Here is a 23,013-nt window from a genome sequence, read left to right as displayed (position 1 = left end):
TTCATGCTGTAATTACATTCAGTGTTGTAGTGCTTCGAGTCATGCTGATACAGAATTTCTCCCACTGAAATTCACAAACGACTTGCTAATGCTTTCAGAAGAAGAATTTGATCTTTCTCTTCTGGGAACTTGCATTTTTTAGAACAGGGGTGACAATTGACACATGCATTGTGTTCATTCTGTGTGTGGAAACAATTCTAAATGTTAGAGTCACTAGTCATTAGAATCAAATGTATTAGATGGCCCTAGTAGAAGATTCATGAACATGACTGAACACAATATGTTTTGCTACCATATAATCCTTAAGGATTTAGGTTTAAAACTTGCTTATAACTGTAGACAGTGTCTGGAAAAGTTTTATTCATCCAATCTTTTTGTAATGATTACGAGCCACATAACCAATATGTTTGAAATTAGATGCAAAGGTTGCACATGTTGTAGGCCTGGGTAAAGATACCATCATCTGTAGTTCATTAATTGGAGGAAGATAATGTCTGAACACCAGGACAAATGATACTGAGGGTCTGCCACAGCTGTGCACAAATCTGGTCCTGGAGAGCTAGAATCTGGCTTGTTTTTTATATCTTCACCTTCTGAAGAGTAAGGACAAGGGTTTAACTTCCCTAATAAAAACAGCAACTCAGTTCCTTAATTTGGAGCCAGAATGGAAGGAGACTGACACTTCCCAGCTCTCCTACACTGCTGTGTTCAGCCCAGTAGGGAGCATAGTGACTGAGATCCTGGAGACCCAGAGAGTCAGTTTCCCCTCCAGTCAGTTTCATTTAGAGTAACCCACCCCGTTAATAACTACATTAACTATGTAATTAGATGGAGAGATTTAATACAGACTCACAGGAAGTTCATTTTCAGTTGGCGATCAGTGAAATCGCTGGAAACAGTCCAGCCAGCAGTAGATTTTCACCTGCCTTCCAAGAAGAATGCGGTAAACCGCCAATTTTCACCTCATGACTTCATAATGATCTCACATTAAGCGTAACAACTGTTGAAGACAGTCCAAATGGCATTTGAGATTTTTATTTTAAAAAGCAAGAGAGCCTTTGAATCAGAGCCATTTTGCTCACAGTGTTCACAGTTGCTGCAGACCTGTTGCCAAAGGGGCCAGCTGAGCTCTGTGAGTCTGTGGGAGATGTCTTGACAAAACAAAATAATTGCGTATCACAGATACACATGGAGAGTACATTAATAACCTATACAAAAAGCATGAACAACAAACTTGTCACATTCATTCATTTAGTAAGTATTCATTTTAAAGGAAAAAGTGCTGGCTGTGTGAGCTGCATTATGTTTGTGTACGTGAGGCTTAGTTATGCTTAGTATGCTTAGTTGTTTTCTAAAAAAAGAATCTAATATTGATATCAGCTGTCAGCTAATACATGTTTAAAGGCAATTTAGTGTGGGTTTGTGAGGATCGTGTTAGACCAAAGCTGTGTGAGAATGTCCTGCACATACACGGATGTCGTAGACTGCATTCTGTTCTGTCGCAGTATTTTTAGACTCCATAACTGAAATGCAGCTATACCGTCTTACTCCCTTAAAGTCATGTTTGAAAGCTGAAAGGACCTGATCAGCACCACAACCACATGCACAAACATATGCAAAGGGAGCTTTCTGTGTACAAAACTAGAAAGAAATTCACCACTTGTTAATCAGACCCTGAAGACTTATCAGAGAGCAGTCAGGTGGTTCTCTTTGAGACGAGCATGCCCAGAAGTGAGTCAGGCTGAGCGGCTCTGCCTGGGGGTAGGAGCGACAGCACAGAGGGTAAGGGTCAATGATGAGTTCTGGTCAGGCTGGCTAAAGTTAGGACGCATTAACAGTGCTAAAAAGATGACGGTATGACTGGGAAGTTTACTAGTCAACCCTACAAAATGTCCTTGACATTTAGGTACACCAGCAGAGTTACTGGCAGTACAAATCCTAAAATTACCTGTGAACTAGAAAAGAGACATGTTTCACTTTAGAAATTCCCTTAACAGTCAAATCATGGCAGATTTGATGGTCATTGCCAAACCTCGGCCTTACAAAGAAAACTTCTTTTAGCACAGCAGAGTGTACACAAATACAAAAGAGGACAGCCACTAGTGATTAAACAAAAAAAGGCCAAGACCCTGATGTAGGAAGTTGCTTCTGTGTCTGTTTCAAGTGCATTTAACATTTGGCAACGTTCCTTCAGTGGTGGTGGTTGCACGCTAAAGGTGAGATGATGTTTGGGGCCTCTTTCACTTTTCTTTTCACTTGTTAATTTGTCCAAAAATTACAGTTGATAGAGTTGAGAGAGTGTGACATTGTAATTTCTGCATAGTGTATACAAAATGACTGTATGGAAGGTAAGTATGTATGGTGCAGTTAAATATTCACACAACATAACCTTCTTTCACCATTTTTCTACTGAAGATTTGTTTTAACATTTCCTCACCAAAACTTTGGAAACATTTCCCCGCACAGTAATAAAAGTTACCAGTGCCACCTTGATAGCTTAAAATACTTCCCAATGCATCCTTTATGTGAAAATGTGTAATGGTTTGTTTATGAGACAGGTGCAGATGCATTGTCATTCTTTTTAAGGTTATTTTTATTGTGTATTCAGTTTTAGGATGGGTCTAAGAATGCACCTCACATACAGCTACATTCCACAAGCTACTTCACCACCCTAGTCCATCTGACTACAGAGGTTTTGGCAGGCTCTGGTTCAGCATGTTCTCCTGCCATTATATTTGGCAGTGGACATGTTTTGTTGTCTATACCTCTATATATCAGATGAAAAGTATACAGGCCTGAAATTTTACTCCTCTGTGGATCTAATTCAGTAATTAATCTAGAGAGCTTGAGTCATTGAGAGCAGAATTTGGAGTGAAAACCGGCACTTGGTGTGGCCCATTTTCTGGAATTGATTAGAAATGCAATCATCCGCTAATGACTGAAAATAAACCTGTTACAATTAGCAGTTGTTTTATATTTTAGAAGTTAAAAAAGGCTGTCAAAAGCTTAAACCGCTGACTGTTCAGTTTGTAATTTTTGATTATGAGGTTTGAGAAACTTTGGATCAAAAACCTCTGCTTCGGTTGAGTGCTGCTTAGGTAAAGGCGGTTTTTAAGTCTTTGGTGGCCATTAATGGAGCGAGGGGAAATTTTATTCTTTTCATCATTGTTGTGTGAGATTTGCTGTATCTTCATCCTCTGAGGAGCACATAATTTAGCTATATTATACCTGCCTGTGTGTAAAGTGTCCCCTTAAGACACTATTCTTAGATCAAGTAGCATAAATGATCATATCTCATTGCTTCTATCGCTGTTACTCCAGTACATTTGTATTCTGTTGGTGTTGTGCCTTTCAAGCTACATTCACTGTAACATTTACATCCATTGTAACAACCACTGTAATACAGAGCATTTCCAATCTGAGACATGCTCTGTGATACAAACATTTTCTTTGTCTGATAAATGACTGATTGATTGATTGATTGATTGGTTCATTGCTTGATTGGCTCCCACTTTTGATAAGGAGAATTTATCTTTGGGGGATGCTTCCCTGTTTTTTCTATGATTGCAGAAAGGGGGCGCTCTGAAGAAGGGCCCCATTGCCAAGGCTCTGCAGGCCATGAAGCAGGTGCTGACCTACAACCCAGATGAGCTGGAGTGGGACTCCCTGCACCGGACCAACCACCAGCAGTGCTACTGCTACTGCGGTGGGCCTGGAGAGTGAGTGTGCTGTGCTGCACTCCTTCACTCAGTCTCTTCCCCCCTCCTCTCCATCTTTCCTTCCTTAGGCAATATTACCCGCTTCGCTCCCTACCCCTTGTACCCCTCCTCTCCTTTTCTTCTCCTCATATCTATCACTCCTTTTCCTGTTGGAATGTGATTGCGGAAGAGCAATGTTGTGCAGTATTTTAATCAGTTCAGTGTAAACCCTGTGATTATCTGAAAAGTTTCCATTTCCATTAAAACCGAGCAGGCTCGTTTCTTGGGACTTACTTAGAAAAGAGCAGTTTAGTCTGTTTAGACTCTTAGATCAATATGGTCTTTAGAGCTGGAAAAAATCCATCAATGCATTGAATTTTATCGATTGACACACAAAAAAATAAACATTGATTTTTTTTTAATGGACCCAGCATTAAAGCTCAGTGAAAAAGTGAATTTTCACAAGTAAGAATGCTACACCAATTGTCAAATTGTACCTTTTCATTTTACAAGAAATTTTCCATAGTATCTTTTGTAAGAGCTGAGTAAGTGAGGACAGAAATAAGCCTGTCTGAAATACTTCCAGTGAAATTTTATTTTTAGAGGAATGGGTATATTAACCTTTGTAACATGCAAACACACAAGTTAGAGATTAGCCAAAAACCTCATTTAAATAAGCAGATAAGCATCATTAATATGTGCATTCACTACTGTTCTTTGGAGCAGCAAGGTCTGAGATAAATACAGCCAAGGGGAGAAAAGCCTCATGAAAATATTAAATGTTTTGATCTAGAAGCATTAATATCCTTTTCACGTAGCTGGCCAGTCAGATATCTACTTTATTAGTGTCTTCATCAGTATTAATAGATAGCTAGCTTGATGCAGTTAGCAGTGTTATTTACTGTAGTACCCATTATTTCTGTATGGGTGTCAAATTTTGAGATTTACAGCAATAAATCACTCTAATAATGTCTGAATATCAGTCTGGTAGTATTAGCTGGGAGTTTTTTAGCAAGCTAGTTAGATGTGCACTACACTTTGTGATGAACCATGCTAGTTACACGATGCTTAATTTACTAACCATTCAGCATCCATATTTTTCTTTTGCATCATAAATTAATCTTAGCTTTTGTTTATTTATTTGCACAATAGTGTATGATAGTGTATGATTGGATATTGATAGTGTTAATTTTTCACACACCTAGAGTATTCCACTTCAGTAACTCCTCAAACTTCACCAAGAAGTTGGCCAACTTAATAAGATCATGGATTCAATTATTTCAGACAGTTTAATTTTGAGTCTGTTAATTATAAAAGAGAATATTCTGTTGAAGATACAAGAGCCACAATTATTTATTTATAATATCTTCACTCACATCTAATTTTCATTTAGTGACTTGTATGACTGTGTTACATAACTGCACCCAAATGTCATGAAAATCTTCATTGCAGTAGTGTTAAGAGAGATAGCACTGACAATGCCGCAATGCCTCAGCAGTCACAGAGACACCTATTCAGATTGTTTCCTGGTTCCCTAATCACACTCAGCAGAAAAAAGGCACCGAGTAGACAGTGTGCTGTCCTGCAAACAGGAGTATGCACCTGCACCAGAATTTAATGCAAGCACTGCAAAGCAGGGAAGTGCTTTGAACTCTGCTTTGAAATAAACCACATGCAAAAAGATTCTAGGAAACCGATGCAAAGACCTAAGCCAATATAGGAAAAAAGAACCTATAGCTGTTTTCCTCAGGCACTGCTAAGATGAAATAATAGGTCTGTTTGAACTGTGGTGTACTGTACATATTCCTTCTGTTTGATATATGTGAACAGCATGTATTTATGAAGCCACTGTGCATGCTCACTGTACAGATGCAAACTATTTTTACAGAGCACCAGGTAGGTTGTGATGTTGCAGGCATCTTGCATCTCATTACCGTAAATTACTTGGCCTTAAACTGCAGCGTCAAGCTTTGAGGTGGCCCCACCTCTGGGTTCTCATTGGTTCCTCCCCTCCCCCATCCAGGTGGTACCTGAAGATGCTCCAGTGCTTTCGGTGCCGGCAGTGGTTTCACGAGGCCTGCATCCAGTGTTTGCAGGAGTCCATGATGTTTGGAGACAGGTACACACGACTCAAGCAGAGAGTGGACAGAAACTTTTTTTTCCTTGTTGTGAATAGAGGTTCACAGCCATATTTCCTCATACTCTGGCCAGTTATGGACACTGGTGCCAGTGCTGACTAGTGGTCATTGCTGGAGGTACTTACCCCTTGTACCTCTGTTGTACCAATGCCTGAAAAATCTGAATTTTACTTTAAAATTTATATTCTCTTCTCACTTTGGTAGCTGCAGCTCCAGGATCAGGTATATAGTTAATTACTTTGCAATTAGCTAGTAAGTTTGTAAGCAGAGAACTGCTCTATGATCTTATTTCCTGTCAGCACAAGTCAAACAAACAAAAACAAGGGAAATAAGCACATAGCTTTTTTCCTTCAGGAACAAGCAGCCGACGAAACAGGTATCTAAAATTTACACAATTCTTCTGTGTAGGTGGTAATAAATGTGCATGAAAATCAAACCTAGACTAGCAATGTTTGAGTGAAAGACTTGTTTTTTTCTCCTGAAATAGCAGTTGTTGGGGGGTTTTGATTGTTTGTTTGTTTTCTATGATTGGACTCATTTTCTCTGCTAAAGAGACCTTTGAGAATCATACGGTAACTGACAGAAGAATATTAGCATCTGAAAAAGATGAGGAGCAGGCTTCCCTTGTCATTACTTTACAAGGTTCCAGCACAGTAACTGCATTCTCTATTAGCATCCACTAGCCCATGTTATCAGCAGGAGGAAATCATTTTACTCCCATACCAAATAAAAGTATTTTTATGCTGCACCAGGCCAGTTGTTTGTCATGCCAGTAATATCAGCTCACCTCTTGTAGTGAGTCTGTTTACAGTGTGCTAATCAGGTGTGCGCCTTTGTGGTTTATCGGGGAAACGTGAATTGTTCAGTAATACATTAACTTGATCTTCTCCAACTGTACGTTTCTAGCATATAAATACCTTTATATTAATAAAAGAGGAAGGTCTCCCTCTTTTCTTTTGTGAAAATGTTTAATGTCAAACTCTTTTGGCCAGGGGCTCTACACCTACAGTATGCTACCCCTACAAAAGCCTCTGGCTACATGATCAAAAAACATACTTGTGTGCATGTGATACGATAGTCATTAGCAGAGTTTGTTTTAACCGAGTTCAGCAACAATCAAAGAAAGTGCATGTTTTGGGGGTGCTGTGAGTTTCCGTTCACATTATTTATTAATTTTGTTTACTGGGATATAACTGAGGTTAAAGATGTACTTCTGACAACCCGCAGGAAACAACTGGGTAAAGACACTGAATATTTTTTTCTGCTTAATGAGGGTAAACACAGCTGCATTCTCCAGAGTCAGACTGACTTTTAAGTGTCGCCGAGAGAATGAAAATTAGATCCTTTGATTAATTGTTTTGAGTTCCCAGGGGGGGTTGGCACTTGTGTTGTAAGGCCATGGATTGGTGCAAAGGTCGAGCTAAGGCTATACAAGTTTGATTGAATGAATGCTTTGTGACAGAGCCAGAATATAATCGGTAGCGCTGCAACATTGGCCACCTGTTGAAATGCCTGACAATAAGATAGGCGTTAAGCCAGGTGCGCCAAACCTCTCATACCTGTTGAATGAGATTGTCATTCCTATTTTTGTTGTTGTTTTTTTTTTTTATCTTTCAGGTTTTATTTGTTCATCTGCGCTGTGTGCAATAAAGGGGTGGAATACATCAAGCGCCTGGCCCTCAGATGGTAAATAACAGCCTCCCTGTTCTCTCCCATTAGCCCCCATAATTCCAGTCCCCCAATTGCACCTATACCAGTGTGGCGCGTCTAGACGGGACATTGATTGCTGTGGTGTAACGGGAGTCCAGGGCGTAATTCTCACATGCACAGTCTGACAGGTTGATGTGATATTCAATACAGGTAGAAAAAAAAGAGAGGGGAAATGACAGAAGGGTTCAGAACGTTAATGCAGGTCCTTTTTTCAGTGGGCCTGGCTCAGCTGGTGAATAGCGCTTTTTTCATTAGAGGTAAAAAGATTCCGGAGGTCACTTAGCAGTTTCTATAAAACATTGTGGGATAGTATCCAAAAATATCCCTCTTTAAACACTGAAACAGCGTTTTGTGTTGGAGTTGGAAAATACATTTCCTCCTTTGATCCCTCACACACTTGACTGTGACCCAGGTGAGCATTGTCTTGAGCTTATTTTAATACATTTGCAGGCAGCTCAGCTCACTAGGTGCATATTGACAGGTCTGGAAGCAGGAGGGAATGATTCTGATCATCTTCTTATTGAATGAATGATTGCAGATCACTTTTGTGTGGATTACCAATGATGGGTGAAATGCTTTCATAGTTTTCCCATACCCCCTCACCCCATACCCTCCATCCCCTAGAAATATTTTTTTTCTAGCTAATGTGTTCAGACCTGATTTCCTTATGTACTGATTTATAGGTGCTGCCACATTTTTGAGTTATTGAGGCCCAATTTTTTTTATTAAATGCAATATATGGTAGATATCACCAAATGCTCTCTGTTAAGGTAGGCATATGCATATCCCACGTGTTTAAGAGTGCTGTTAGAGCCATGCATTCTACTTTCTCTGCTCTCATTCAGTCACATGGTAGGTTGGAGAGTATTGACAAGAGCTGAATGGGTGGGGTGGTGTTTCATGGATTACCTTTGACTCAGTTGATCATTCCCTCCTCACTGAAGAGCTTCCTCTGTATGGGGTTAATGAGCGATCATTAGCCTTGTTTAAATTGTATTTGTTTGGCAGTATCTCAGAGTGGGGGAGATTCCAATCCGTTTCTCCTCTGGGTCCATCAAAGGTTGATATTGGGGCTAGTACTGTTTCCGATTTGTACCAAGGGTCTGGCTGATGAGACTGAGGGTGATGTTGATGATACTGTCTGTTGCGCAGCATCTGTGCAGCCAGCGGTATTAGCAAAATGCTTCAATTGGGCCAACAATGATTGGCACCTGGCTTACAGCAAACAATATGCAAAAAGCCTCACAGATCAGACTGAAGAATACACTAATTAACCAGGTGTGTTTATTTGAAGAACAAGGTGTTAATGCTTACTGAAACATAGTCTTTGGCACCTATATAAAGAAACTTGTAAAATTCCATAGAAAATGTGTTTATTACCAAAAAGACTTACTGCTCAGCAACAGCGCTGTCTTGCCCAGTTTTCGGTTCGTTAGAAGACATTACATCACTGTGTGAAAATAAGGCTACAAATAGTAAAACCAAGTGCGGAAAAAAGACTACATCTGCATATAATATTCTCCCGACTCATAAGTGGCTTTCATTCTCTGGCAGGCTGGCCAACAACAAGACACTGCCTGTATACAAATGTGTGAAAGGATTACGGCCTGGTTATCTGATGGGATTATGTGTGTACAGTTCATTATTCTATCAAATCAACAATAATGAGTCATATGTATGTTCCAACAGCACTCACTGAAGCTTTTAAGATGCCATTTACATGGTGGGGTCTACAGGGTTAGAATTAATTTAAAAAGACAATAAGCCTCTGCCATCTGCCTCCATCTTTGAAAGCTGACACGTGGCCAATTTTTGGCCAAAATGTGTTGTCTTAATGAATATGTTTACTGGTAATCTCTGTTCATTATGGATTGGAAATTCTGTATGTATGATTGTGGTGTTTAGATTGTCATTGTCTTTTTTTCTTATTCAGAGCCCAGTTTGACACTAGCAGCTGCTTAACTGGCACAAAAGTAAAAGATTATTAGACCTCCACCTCATCAGCAAAGCACCTCATTAAAGCTCAGTTATAGATTGTTGTCGAAGGAAACACATCAGTTAGATGATTTTTGTTATTAAAAAGAGCGTTTTCTATAACGTTTGACTTGGAGTTTATCCATTTTAATATAGAAATGGGCAGGAGCTGAATGAGAGAATGGAGCCAGTATTGATCGTAATTCAGAAGGGCAGCCTCTGTGCTGAAATGCAAGTGACTGTGTAAAACTGAACCCTGTATGACAAGCTTCAGTGAGATCAGCCTGAACAGACCACGTCTTCCTGTGCCTCTGAATACAGTCACACTTTGCTGACCCGTATTTGCATAAAAATCTTGTTCATTTTTCTTGTTGGAAACAGAACAATAACTGTAGGCCAGTACTCCTTTCTTGGTGAAGACAAGATTTCATTGGGGACAAGTGAAGTTTTAGCCTGTTCGCTAACCAGATAGCACCCTTTTGTGTATGTATTACTAAATGTGTCATTTGGTCCTGGGTAAGGGTTGGTCAGATTCATTTACTTATTTATTTCACAAAGTACAGGAATGCAGTGATAATTAAACCCCTAGGTCACTGATTCTCAATCCTGCTCCTGGGGCCCCCCTGCCCTGCACGTTTTCCATCTTTCCCTGCTCTACCTACCTGACTGAACTCAGTGGCACTTTTGATTAGCTGAGCACACCTGATTTAATCAAGAGCATGTTTCATTTCAATCAGGTGTGTTTGGAGCAAAGATAGATAGAAGATATGCAGGACAGGGGGGTTGAATTAAAATGACTTTTCAGTTGTTGCAAATTAAGCTTGTGATTTTGCTGTAGATCAGGCCTAATCCATGAAAAGCATCCAAAAAGAGTCACATTTACATTTACATGAGTTCACACCCGACTGCTGAACACCTGGCTGTTCTCTCAGCTAATTTTGGGGTGTTGTTTTACTGTGCGTCTTTGGGGAAAGTTCACTTCTGTCGACACCTGTACATGTGTAACATCTTTGTGTCTCTGCAGGGTGGATGTAGTGCATCTTGCCCTCTACAACCTGGGGGTTCAGAGTAAGAAGAAGTACTTTGAGCTGGAGGAGATCCTCAGCTTCGTCACCAACAACTGGGAGCACTTCCAGCTGGGCAAGGTCAGAGAAATTGTTTATCCTTCAAGCAGGGTGAATGCATGTTCTTTTCACATCATATAGTAACAAATGACCAGTGTTAAGTAACCAGGGCATTAAAATTAGATGAAGGATTTCTGTACAACATGTGTACCAATGAGCCTTGTATAGAGTCTGAATGTTCTTAGCTCTGCCTAGTCCTTCAAACCATTTATTGACTGTAAATAAGATAAAGTTTCAAAAACAGATAAGGTAAGGTGTGTATATATTTATATTCCTTTGGCTTATATTTCATGTATATGTGTGTGTGTGTGTGTTATGAGGTCCAAGATTACAGTTGTATTATGGTTTATTTTACGTTCATATTTATTTTGTGCTGTAATCACTGAAAATGACTCAGAAATGTAATTTTGTAAACAGGTGGACAGCTGATTCAAGGTTCAGTGGAAGCCCTGCTTCGTCTATAAAACTAACTATAGGATTTCTATATTTGCCTTGCTTCAGCATAGCTTTGAGCCATTTGAATTGGCTCCCACATTCTCTCCACAGAATGGCGCTCTGTAGACACGTGCAGTTCCAAACTGCATGCACTGTCTGCCACTGCGTCTGGCACGTGAACCACAGCTGCAAATTAGAACACTTCCATTTGGCCTTGAGGATGTGGGAGAAATCAATGCTAGAAATGCCAGCTAGTCAGACTCCCTGCGTTGCACTATAAAGGAGTACCCGTCAGAGTAAAGAACTAAACTAACTAAAGGCCTATTTTAAAAAGCAGACAGATAACATTTATACTGAACCTCAAAGGAAACGTATTACTCCATTCGTACGTGTGTTTTGTTAGACAGTGAATGGAGTTTGTGCCCTGGTCCCCCGTGTTTGTCATCCAATTGATTTATTGATCTGTATGATTTATTGATGGTGATGGGGGAAAGTGACTTTGGTTATTGCCTGAGCCTTACATCAGCTCATTAGTCAGAGGTAATTGGGCACAGAGGATGAGGTGTTCGATGGCAGCGTGACTGAAAGAAAGCAGCGCACCCCACTTACCAAGGGAGCGACACCTTCCTGCCAGCAATGTGTTGCAGATTGGACTGTAAGCATGCTGCGTCTAGACTGCAGCGGTGTGCTTTAGTCTGCATCCATGACAAAATTGTGACAGCCACACTCCGCCGTCTGGCTCTACCTACACCCATTATCATCCATGACAGATTGACCATTCAATAAAAGCCCAATAACAAATCTTAACACTGGAAAATGCTTTCTAGTTCATTGGTTATAACACTTGGCATCCTCACCAGGCTTGACATTCAGCTGGTTACAGCACCTTTATCACCTGAGCTCAGCCACCTCTCGGACTAATGAGCTGGTGTGTTGTTTATGCAGCAGCTATTTACATGTACATTAGGAAATTGCTATCTCAATAATTAGTTTGAGGCGTCAATCCTCGAGTTCAAAGGCTGCGCTCTGTTACAGCAAATGGCAGCTTGCAGATGTTATACTGATAAAATGCACTCTGCTCATGAATGTGCTGGCACAGTATTACACAGTTTAAGCATTCTGTATGGGTTCTCTGTGTCAGGTCGACCCACTTTGAAAATGCAGGGTATTGATGTGTATTTAAGTGCATAGACATCTGTGATCCAGAACTGCACTGTAAGCATTATTGTACAGAAGGACTAATGGATTGCATATTGCAAAAGGTACTTTAAACCGTATTGTTCGTCCCTGTGTTGTAACCTTGTCCAGTGCACGTTGAGTTAATTGCCTGGTAAAAATCCAGCTGTAAATTTGTGTTTGTTTGGGAAATACCCCCAGATGGTATGGTTACAGGTGACTGGTTTGCAGAGCCAAAGTGCTTGGCCCCTGGGTTTTTAATATCTGCCTTAGTAACGGCGGGTTGTCAGGGCAGATAAACAGTCAGCTTCTGTTGTGGCTGTCCTGCACAGTGAAGATGCCTGTCCCTACCCCTCATTTGTCCTCATGTCCCCAAGAAGCGCCGGAAAAATATTGTGGTTGATGGCTACATTTAAACGGGCATTCCTGCAGAAAAGGCTGCAAACCCGCGGAGAGCGGGACCAGTGCCCAGCCTCATTCATCTTCATTCAGCGGAGACGGTCTGGGGGTCCGGCCAATCGAAGGAGGCCAATTTGCACGATGCCGAGAACAAAGGCTCTCCCTCGTTTGTAGCTTGTTATCCGCCCGCTGAAGTTTTCTTTCTTCTTCCACACAGCTCTTCAATACGCCCCTTCAAGAGAGGAGCCAGTACCTCCTGGATGCTCTCAACAACTACAAAAGCAAGTAAGACAAATTCTCTCCTCCCAGATTTTAGATGAGATATTGAGGGCAGTAATGGGGAGAGCCTATTCAGGTGCTCTCTCTGCCTAAAGAGCTGTTGCCCTAATGGATTGCTCCACTTTCAGTAGATATCCTGCAATATATGCATATATATGTGTATATATATATATATATATATATATATATATATATATATATATATATATATATATATATATTGCTGCTAGTGTTTCCCCTGGAGAATGTTCCTGCAAGAGGGGTATTTTAAGGACTGTCTGGAACTTAAATAGGTGTTGCAAAGTAATTGACGTTTCTCCGATTTCTCTGCGTTTGGTAATCCTGCCGGCTTGACTGCAGAACAGCGCTGTGGTGAATGATAAATGAAGAGAGCTCAGTTCTTCCCAGCACTCAGATGCGTTTTCAGATTGCTCTTGTTAAATCTGTTCAGGTTTCTCTGCGGGAAGGAGATCAAAAAGAGGAAATGCATCTTTCGGCTGAGGTCGAGGGTTCCCCCCAACCCTCCGTCCAAGCTCTTCCCGGAGAGGGCGCAGAACTGCGAGGGACGGGATGGGCGCAAGAGGGGCCGGGGCAGGAACAGGTCGGTGTACTGTCTGGGCATCATTCTCACGCCTTCGCTGACGACACGACCCTACCCACCACCCCCACACCCTCACCCCCCGTGTATCAGCATGTTGCTCTCAGTTCTATGAGTTACCATACAGGGGTCACAGGGTCACAGTACAGAGTGTATCAGGATAAAAAGCACATGGACCATGCAGTTCCTACTGCTAACGCAGTCATAAAGCCAAGTCTTATATTATTATTTGCAATCTGCAACCAAAAATGGAAATATCCCAATCTTACTCAGTATGGAAATTTTATTTTTACAATAACTCACTTGGATGATATTAATGTCATTGAAAATAAAATTTCAAATTGCAACCTTATGGATACATTGCCACAGGCTCATTCTGCTATGAAGGCGTCCACCCCAAGACAGATTCACATTCATCATTGTTTGTGACTTACAGACAGCTCCTAGCACTGGAGAAAGCTTTCAAGTTTATCTCTTATTAGCATCTTTGGCTTTGAGTTATCTTGGCAGAGATCGTGTGAGAAAAAACTTTGACAATGCACGCTCAGTATTTGTGTGTCCGTGGAAGGTTTCAGTGCTGTGAGTGCAGCGCTTGTGTGTTGAGTACAGTATTTGTGTGTCTGTGGCAGGTTATGGTGTTGAGTGCAGTATTTGTGTGTGACTGCTTCCAGTGTTGAGTGTAGTATTTGTGTGTCCGTGAAAGGTTGCAGTACTGAGTGCAGCATTTGTTTGTTGAGTGTAGTATTATGTGTCTGTGACTGCTTACAGCATTGAGTGTAGCATTTGTGTGTCTGTGACTGCCTACAGCTTTGAGTGCAGTATTTGTGTGTCTGTGACTACCTACAGCTTTGAGTGCAGTATTTATGTGTGTTGAACGTCTGGCATGCATTTCATTTTTCATTTCACGCTGAGCATACATAAGTAGAGCATTCTTAGGAGGGATGATTCGTGTCTTCGTGGGTGTTTGTTTGCCAAACGTTGGATGGGTAAATTAAATCCAGGCTGGTATTGGCCAGAGTAATTCGATGCAATATCATAGTTAATTTACAGGGAATTTACTGCAAATTTAACTAGACTGCCATTCTCCGTTGTGATGTTAGTTTAACCTTTGAGTAAATAGTTGAGGCTGATCTTTCTAGGAAGGAAATAGCAGCCGGGATGCAGAGATTTAAGGTGCCCTGGTATATCATCAGCAGACACGTGTACCCCATCTCAGGGAAAGGGATGCCTCTCTGTCATTATCCTCTTACAGATGATTATAAAAAAGAATTACCTCTCATGAGGAAAACATGCATCATCTGTTTGCGTTGTGCAGTGAAAGTGTGTCGTGTCTACATGGTAACTACACATATCTGTTAATGTAGTAGTTTGTATGAATATATAGTTTGTATCAGGTATAACGTTTGTATGAATCGGTGCCCTTTGATGTTGTGTCACAGCGCAATCATTACCGACTGCCTCTCCCTGATGAAGCTGTCCTGTCTGACCTGGTGTCCTGTTCTCTGGCACAGCTCTCTCCCCCCGGAGTTCCTGCCCCAGAAAAGGCTGAAAAAGAAGAGGTCCAAGTGGCTGCTGGAGGATGCCATTCCCAATGTAAGCCCCGCCTCCTCAGCATCCACGTAGTACTCATCTCCAGACTCCTCTCTCATACTTGACACTGATACCTGTCAGCCTGCATGTCCATCTGCCCCCCCCCCACTACAGTCTCAGCATTGAGGCCTGTTCCTGCATCTTTACATGCTCCTGTCTGTCCCCATATCTGAGTTTCCCCACCATGTGTCCCCTGTCCTGCACTACATTCCCTACTGTCTGTCCTGCACTTCAGTCTGTCTGTGTGACACCAGGCAGCATGTCAGCCTGTAGGTTCAGCTGGCCCTTGTGCGTCACCGCTCTCTGCTCTTCGCTCTCTGCTTCCACTCAAAGGGATTGCTCTTTTGCCTTCTTTTCTTCTGTTCTGCCACAGAGGCCTTTAACTGACAGATCCCTCCCAGCAGTCAGGTCTCCAGACCTGATCGTATTTCACAACAACATACCTCTGATATGTTTCAGAATGAGGAAGAGCAACTGTTTGGCCCCAGAAAGAGGCATCTGCCCAACACACAAATGATACAGTAATGATGTCAGTAGAATGAGTTAGGAAGATGGCAGTGCCCTTTTTTATGTGTCATTGTTTTACATGCGATTATCGTGAGAGGCAGGAAAAATAACAATATGTGCTGTCACTGCAGAACGACCTGACTACTTCCTGGAGCACAAACCACCACATGGCCAGTATATTCGACTTCACCCTGGATGAGTTACAGAGCTTAAAAAGGTAAGCCTCTTTATTTCTGGACTATATATTTTTTTCCTTGTAACCAGAACAGTTCCTTTGGCTCCATCTGCCTGCACACATCTTACTTTGTCACCATTTGGTTTTACTAAAGTCAACAAATACGAACCTCAAATCCACCTCGCTCTGGTCAAACCATATTGTGCTTGGCTCAGTGTTAACGGGAAAGGCATCCCGCGCAGTCGGTTTGCTAGAAAGGATGTGGTCATTAACTCTGAGGCTTAACCCTCTCTGCACGGTCCCGTTTCCTCACTTTCTTTTTCCACTTTCATTTCTGGATTCCGACTTTCCTGGCGAGGCAACACTCCCCCCTTTTCAAACATCTTGGCATTTCCTCTGGTGAGTCAGCTAGCTTAGAAAAACAGCGGTGCCAGTAATAGTCTAAAAGCTCGTAAAGCACTTATTTCACTGCTTACTGGAAGTAGAGAGGCCTGTTCAGGTTGAAAGGGAAGGCCGTTCTGGGTGATACAGAGAGCTACAGGCCCCCGTCTGAATGTAGTTCTCTTGGGTCAAGCCTTTGAAATCTAGAAGGGAAGGCCATTAGACATGTCCAAACGCCCTTAAGAGGATCACTCAGAAAAACACTGTCCTAAATGTTCCAGTTGCCCTCTTGATTCCCATTGTTTATTTATGATGCAGTTAGTGTCTCATGTCATGCTGTCTTTCAAGACAATACTCCACCAAGCTGAGGGGACCCTCTTTCGATAAATATTTCAAAAGGGCAGGAGTAAAAAACAAATACAAAGGATATCGAAATCTGGAGCACAATTCCCGGACGGCTGAGAGAAAATAGCATAGAAATGAGCGCTATATCCCGTAACAACAGAAATAAATCTTTTGATCTTTTTTGGTGTCCCCCCCCCGCCCCCCCGCCCCCAGCTCGTGTGCTTTGCTCCGTTTGTATTAAGATCTTGTGCTTAAAGATAGTTACAGTCAAGCAAATTTATTTGCGCAGTATTTCACGACGGCGCAGTTAAAATTGGATTTATTAATCATCGTACCTGTGTATCTTTCCTTACATAATTTAATATTTGCCAGATCTACTTATTACAGATTACACACCTGATAGGAGTTTTGTAGCTATTTGCCGGCACAGCTTTAACTGTTCAGAGTATGTGATACACAAATGCCGGTGCTAGTTGTATCTTAATGCCATCTCTCCCTGTATCTTGGTCCAAGCTGTGGCTCTGTCTTTTTCTGTCTTGTCCGTTTTGATGCCTGCTTTCTCTGTGGGCGATGTTCTTGTTGCTGGCTGTAGAACAAACACACGCATTTGCATTGATTTCCCTTTGAAAAAAAAAAACTTTACGCAAGGCCCTGCAGCGATTCCCGTTTTTTTCCACCCCCTCTAAAGTTATTTTCATTCAAAGAGGAAGGTGAAGTGTTTTAATTATACACCGCAGAAAGGTTATCAGCCCCTAAACAGCTCCGTTTGAATAATAAGTGAATGCCAAATGCGCCACTTTGGGGACAATTAAAACTAGAAAAAGGCTTTTATATAAAGTGAGGTAGTCTTGGGGTGACGTTTTATGGAAAGGGACGTGCCCAGTGCCTCGGGTGGGCTCAAGGCGATGAGCGGTGCGTCTTCTGGCACAGTCATTTCGGTTACGGCACTCACAGCCAGCTCAGATCCTTAACCCCCCTGTCCATGAGTTCCGTACCCAGAGCTAACAGCGCATTTCCAGAGGCGGGCGATAATTAGAGAGGGGGAATCCTGACTTTGTTGGAATCAATGTTGATGGCCAATTATAAGAAAAGTTAAGGGCGCAATGCCAGTTCAGTGTTTACAAGAGGTTATGGCATGTTTCAGTGAGGCCCTGCCGTATCTCCCCCCCACAGCTGGAGCTCTTCTCGAGGCTCAGCCTGGCCACATGTTGTGCTAGAGGGCTCACAACGACTGATTAACACTACTTTAGATTTTATAGACTCTGATTAGCATGGTTTTGGTGGACATGGTGTTTGATGTTGGAGCCAGAAGGAGGGCTAAAGTGGATTTGTGAGAACAGCTGATGTGGCCATGCAGCACTCCGCAGGTTTAGAAAGGGACACCATCTGTGCAGCGGCGCTCTGGGGTCCGTGTTTCCGGGGCTGATCCGAGCTCCCTCTCTCCACAGCACCAGCTCGGGACGAACCTTCAGCTTGGACCAGGACTCGACAGATGCAGCCAGCACTTCTGGGTCCGCCACCACCAGCGTGTCCTACGACTTCCGGTACGATCCAGCACGAGGGCCCCAACAACACACCGACACACACAGATGAGGGACACACAGGACACACATGCAGGCAGGCACGAACATGTACACACACACACAAACACATGCGCGCACACACACACACACACACACACACACACACACTCACAGTCACTCAAATACATCCACACTCTCTCACACTCAAACTCAGTCTCACACACCATACACACATAGACACACGCAGTCTCACACAGCACACACACACACACACACACACACACACACACAAACAAATGTGCGCTAGCCACAGAGGTTGGATAGACGAGAGCTTTTGCGACATTGCAGCGCAGGTGTTAAAACGTCAGGAATCTTGTGGTGTGTGTGTATGTGTGTGTGTGCGTGTAAGCGTGTGAGAGAGTGTGGATGTATGTGAGTGAATGTGTGCGTGTGTCTCTGCTCAGATGGGGTGGGGGTGGGGGGTTTGGAATCTGCGCAGAGGATGAATTGACCAATTCCCTGCATTTCAGAGGTGTTAACTCTGGAATGAAGACGTGAGAAAGGTCTCTCTCCCCCTCTATCTCATTTTACTCAACTGCCCAGAGTTACGTTGCAAATGATCAATAACCCAGCAGAGTGAAAACTTTGCAGCAGTTGCTGTCAGAGGCCATTTCTCCCATCATGCTTACCTTTCGACAGGGCCACTTGCAAGCGGTGGGGGGGCGAGGGGGGAACAGAGCCTCTGGTCACACTGGCACTGCGGAAGTGTGATGAGAGATTATGGATTTTTCATTTTGGCAGCTGTGGATCTACAGCCCAGCCTCTCACTGCTTTGCCGATCGACCATGATTCGATTTAAGCCTATTAACGAAGGTTTACTTTATGATCAATGATTTTTTTCCTTTCCTTTTTTTCTCCTGTATCCCAGTCCCTTCTTCCAGTCCCCCGGGTCCAGCCCCAGGCCTTATTCACAGGTTCCCTTGTATACAAAGTGATAAATTGCACCCTTCACGTTTTGGGTGGGCGGGGGTCTTCTCCGGGAAGGCAGTAAAGCCGAGGCCTGCATTGTGAGTGGACAGATCGCCCCCAGACAGGCTGACAGACAGGCTGATGTACGCCGCCCACACTCCCTGTCTCCCTGCGCATCATTCAGGTCGTGGGATTGATAGAAACTCCCAGCAACAGCTCTTTAATTAACCTTTGAGGGGGACCCGCCGGGGGTATCAGCTGCAATCACCGCCAGGGAAGTCTTTTCATTAGGGCTGCTGACCCAGCTGACTGACCCTCTGACCGGCCGCTGGAGGGAAAGAAAGGCCCGGCGCAACACCGAGGGGCGTGGGCGGCTTCAGCCGAACTCCCCAACGCCGCTCACAGCCCCCCTCCGTTCGCCTCCATATTTATATTTTTAGCATTGTGTTCTCATTACCATCTCAAAGTATGCTAGCATGGAGTAAAAGGGGGGAAAAAAGAAGAAATAAGTACATATTTTTTGTGTGGATAAGAATTCCAAGGGAGGCGGATGTAGCCCTGTGCGAGGGGAGCGTTCCCCACTGCGCGACACCGCCGAGGAGCAGATCAAACACGCTGCTTGAACTCCTCTCCCTGCCTTCTTCTCCCTCGCCTTTCATGTCGCAGCGCCGTGGCTTAAGTGTCTATTTGGGATTTCCAATGGCTCCTCAAATGAAGACTCCTAATGCTGGAAAAAATAAATTCGTTTGTTCTGTGGTCACGGCCCCCATGGCGCCCCCTGCTGCGAGCGGCTTGATCTGCGCAGTCACAGCCTAGGGGGAACTGCTTGAAGGATTAGAATTGCCAACCCCTGCACAGGGGAAAACACTCCTCTGGAACCAAAGATGGGAAGGTTACACTAGTTTGTTTTAGTGTGTGTTTTATTTCAGCTTTTAAGAGGATTTTTTTCAAGTTTGGTTGACCAGAAGCGCTCACAATTGGAGTGAATTCAAATAGGAAGACAAACCACAGCACCATCTAGTGTCTGTTAATAACATAGTAGTCATCTTTTTCACAGAGAAATACAGCTAAGATCTCACATTCAGATACCAGTGGCTGTTTGTGTACCTGCTTGCAGTTATTTCAGGCTTGGAAAATATAATAAAGAGCAGGGAAGATTGACTGTATCCTTTCTCTCATGCTGAAGATCAGTCCAGGTACCAGTGAACTCATCTTCACACTGACCTGGTTTTGCCTTCTGTCAACTAGGGCCATCACCAAACAGTCTGGCTGACAGAATGCCTTATGTTCCAAGTCTTCCAGCAGGACAAGGTGTTCAGCAAATTTGTAGCACAGATTGGCCAGAGGCTGGGGAAGTGGTCCATAGTGAAGAAGAGGCAGTCTTTATGAATACAGGAAGTGTTTTGCTCTGATTAAGAAGCCACTCTCTCTCTCTCAGAGTATCCACTCTCTGCTCTGTGATGCGTATCCCAGCGCTCATAACAAGCTGAACGTTCTGAGGAGTGAGGCTCGCAGCGTCGCGTTGTGTAATAATGTTCTGAAGAGTAATTGGACATCGACCCGGCTGCACATTGTGTCAGATGACGTGGTTGAATCGGCGGAGGAGGGGCTGACATCGATCTATCGATCGGCAGCGTGAGAGAAATGACAGGCTGAGGCACAGGGAAGAACCTGTGTGAGAAATTCTAGTTTTTTAGAGGCTGATTGCCTTCCTAAAGCACGCTGATGCGCGATGCCTGTGTATTTGCATGAACTGCTGTTCTGCAGGATGGGGGTCCTTTGCTGATTGTTGCAGGCAGGTAGTGGGATTGTTTTGCTGGAGCTGTTGGGAAGCTGCAGAAACACTCAGGGGCTGAACTGGAGATGGCCCCCACTAGGTCTCTGCGCTGTGGGAGTCCATTAACAGCTGTGCAGACTTTTGCCCAGAGCTTGGGGGTGTGATCACACAAGCGCACGCCGATGATAGATGTGCTGTTATTGACCGTATCTGACGAGAGGTGCACCAGGGTCCCGAAGGGATGGAGGCTTCGGACATGAGGCATTTTTACTGAAAAACAGTGGCCGGTGTGCACTTTTCTTTTTTAAGACTTGGGCATAGTCACCTTCAGGCGACTGGGGTACACTTGCGTTTAGGTGACTGAGCTACGCTTGCCTTTAGGTGACTGGGGTAGGCTAGCCTTTAGGTGGCTGGGCTACGCTTGTCTTTAGGTGACTGGGGAAGGCTAGCCTTTAGGTGACCAGGCTACGTTTGGCTTTAGTTGACTGGGGAAAGCTAGCCTTTAGGTGAGTGGGGTACACTCACCATTACAAGGTGCAGGGTAAATCCAAGTGCAGAAATAGAACACCAATATAAGCTTGGTTCAAAGAAGGTAACATTTTCTTTACTCAGGACTCAAGAAAAGGCAAAATGGGTTTGGTATAAGAGTTCACACACAGGCATGGCAACTCAAGACTGAGCAAATATGTGGACCAAGGGCAGGGCTTAAAACAGAAAACACAGGTGAAACTAATAACTAACCCAGGTGGGGGACATTAACTAAACGAGACATGGAACACAGGAAGTTATGAGGCCATCTGGTGGTCACCTCAGGAAGCAGCGACCAAATCCATGACACTCACCTTTAGGTGACTGGGGTGCACTCGTTACATAACTTGAGTAGGCTAGCCTTTAGGTGACAGTGTGCACTCGCTTTAGTTGACTGGGGTACGCTCGCCTTTAGCTAACTCAAACTTGCTCGTTTTTAGGTGACCAGATGCTCTTGTCTTTGGGTGACTGGGATGCGCTTGCCTTTAGGTGCCATTGAAAGGTGCAGAGGCATGACATCCCTGGAACTGTGTTGCAGGAAGAACGTGGGCAGCCGGAAGAGGAAGCTGCGGACTTCCACCTACGCGCCATTGGCGAGCAGGACAGTGGCGCCGGAGAGCGACCTGGCACAGGGCGGCCTGGAGGCGGAGGAGGCCCCTGAAACGCTGGACAACGGCATCGACAGCCACACCTTTGAGAGCATCAACGAGGACGACTCCTCCCTCTCACACCTCAAGTCCTCCATCACCAGCTACTTTGGGGCGGCTGGACGCCTCACCTGCGGGGAGAAGTACCAGGTGCTGGCCCGCAGGGTTACGCCAGAGGGCAAGGTCCAGTACCTGGTGGAATGGGAGGGCACCACCCCCTACTGACCAGGAGTGGAGGATTGAGTGAGGGCAAGGAAAGGTTGGGGCAGCAGGTATGGGTCCTGTTGCTCACCACTCTAAACTCCTTGACTCTTGTCCTCAGGGCCAGACAGGGTCTTTATTTCTCTCTTTTTCTCTCTCACACACTCTCACTTTCTCTGTCTTTCTCCTCATAGTGCCATTTCCTCCCAATCCTAGCACAAAAGTTTAGAAAGCGCTTGCCTTTAGTTACACATAGAGAATTCAAATCAATGCAGCGACTGTAGTGGTAAACGAGCAGTGCAGCAATAATGGGTCTAGCAGGTCGTCCTTGAAAAGTTTCAGCACCTCCTCTTTGCAGAGCTCTCCGGTAGCACGCCATTCCACGCCTTCCTGTCCTTCTCTGGTCACATTCTCTCACAGTGACAGCATAAACCTGAAAAGGACTATTGGTGTTCTGAGAAACCATGGATGCTCCATTTCTGAGGAGTCTTATAGCATCCCAGTCATACCTTTCAGTGCGGTACATAAAGGGGCAACAGGGTGAAGAATCACGTTTCACCTTGTTGGATTTTCCTATTAGCTTAGACTCTTGACCAACATGAGGATGAGGTTACGAGGATGTTACCAGCACTTTTCAAAGGAAGGAAAGTTTGGTTGCTCCCATTAAATGGTTCAGCCGCTCTGAAAAGTACATCTTTTAGGAGCCAGGTTGTACATTCTGGTTTTTGGAAAAGGTTGAGCATTGAACTTTTGGGGAAAAAATGTTTCTCATTCATCTTTATTCTACTTCCATAATGAATCCAAACAATAACAGACCTGCTGTCCACGCATAAGACAAA

The 23,013-nt window shown here is 43.7% G+C and overlaps 1 protein-coding gene across 2 annotated transcripts in view; it reads left to right on the top strand.

The window, feature by feature from the left end:
* phf19 (PHD finger protein 19) overlaps positions 1 to 22,703 on the top strand; it is a 38,021-nt gene extending 15,318 nt beyond the window's left edge. For both annotated transcript variants that reach the window (XM_036529749.1, XM_036529748.1), the window contains exons 6-15: positions 3,571 to 3,719; positions 5,722 to 5,817; positions 7,454 to 7,522; positions 10,545 to 10,665; positions 12,872 to 12,939; positions 13,385 to 13,534; positions 15,043 to 15,124; positions 15,760 to 15,845; positions 17,978 to 18,073; positions 21,865 to 22,703. In XM_036529749.1, coding sequence (XP_036385642.1) covers positions 3,571 to 3,719; positions 5,722 to 5,817; positions 7,454 to 7,522; positions 10,545 to 10,665; positions 12,872 to 12,939; positions 13,385 to 13,534; positions 15,043 to 15,124; positions 15,760 to 15,845; positions 17,978 to 18,073; positions 21,865 to 22,198 — 1,251 coding nt within the window. In that variant the 3' untranslated portion in view covers positions 22,199 to 22,703. The remainder of the gene's footprint in view (positions 1 to 3,570; positions 3,720 to 5,721; positions 5,818 to 7,453; positions 7,523 to 10,544; positions 10,666 to 12,871; positions 12,940 to 13,384; positions 13,535 to 15,042; positions 15,125 to 15,759; positions 15,846 to 17,977; positions 18,074 to 21,864) is intronic.
* The last annotated feature ends 310 nt before the right edge of the window (positions 22,704 to 23,013 follow it).

This window comes from Megalops cyprinoides, chromosome 5 (genome assembly GCF_013368585.1).
Source record: "Megalops cyprinoides isolate fMegCyp1 chromosome 5, fMegCyp1.pri, whole genome shotgun sequence".
NCBI classification, from domain to species: Eukaryota; Metazoa; Chordata; class Actinopteri; order Elopiformes; family Megalopidae; genus Megalops; species Megalops cyprinoides.
The sequence above is the reverse complement of the archived record's forward strand: the minus strand, read 5'-3'. Positions and strand labels throughout refer to the sequence as shown.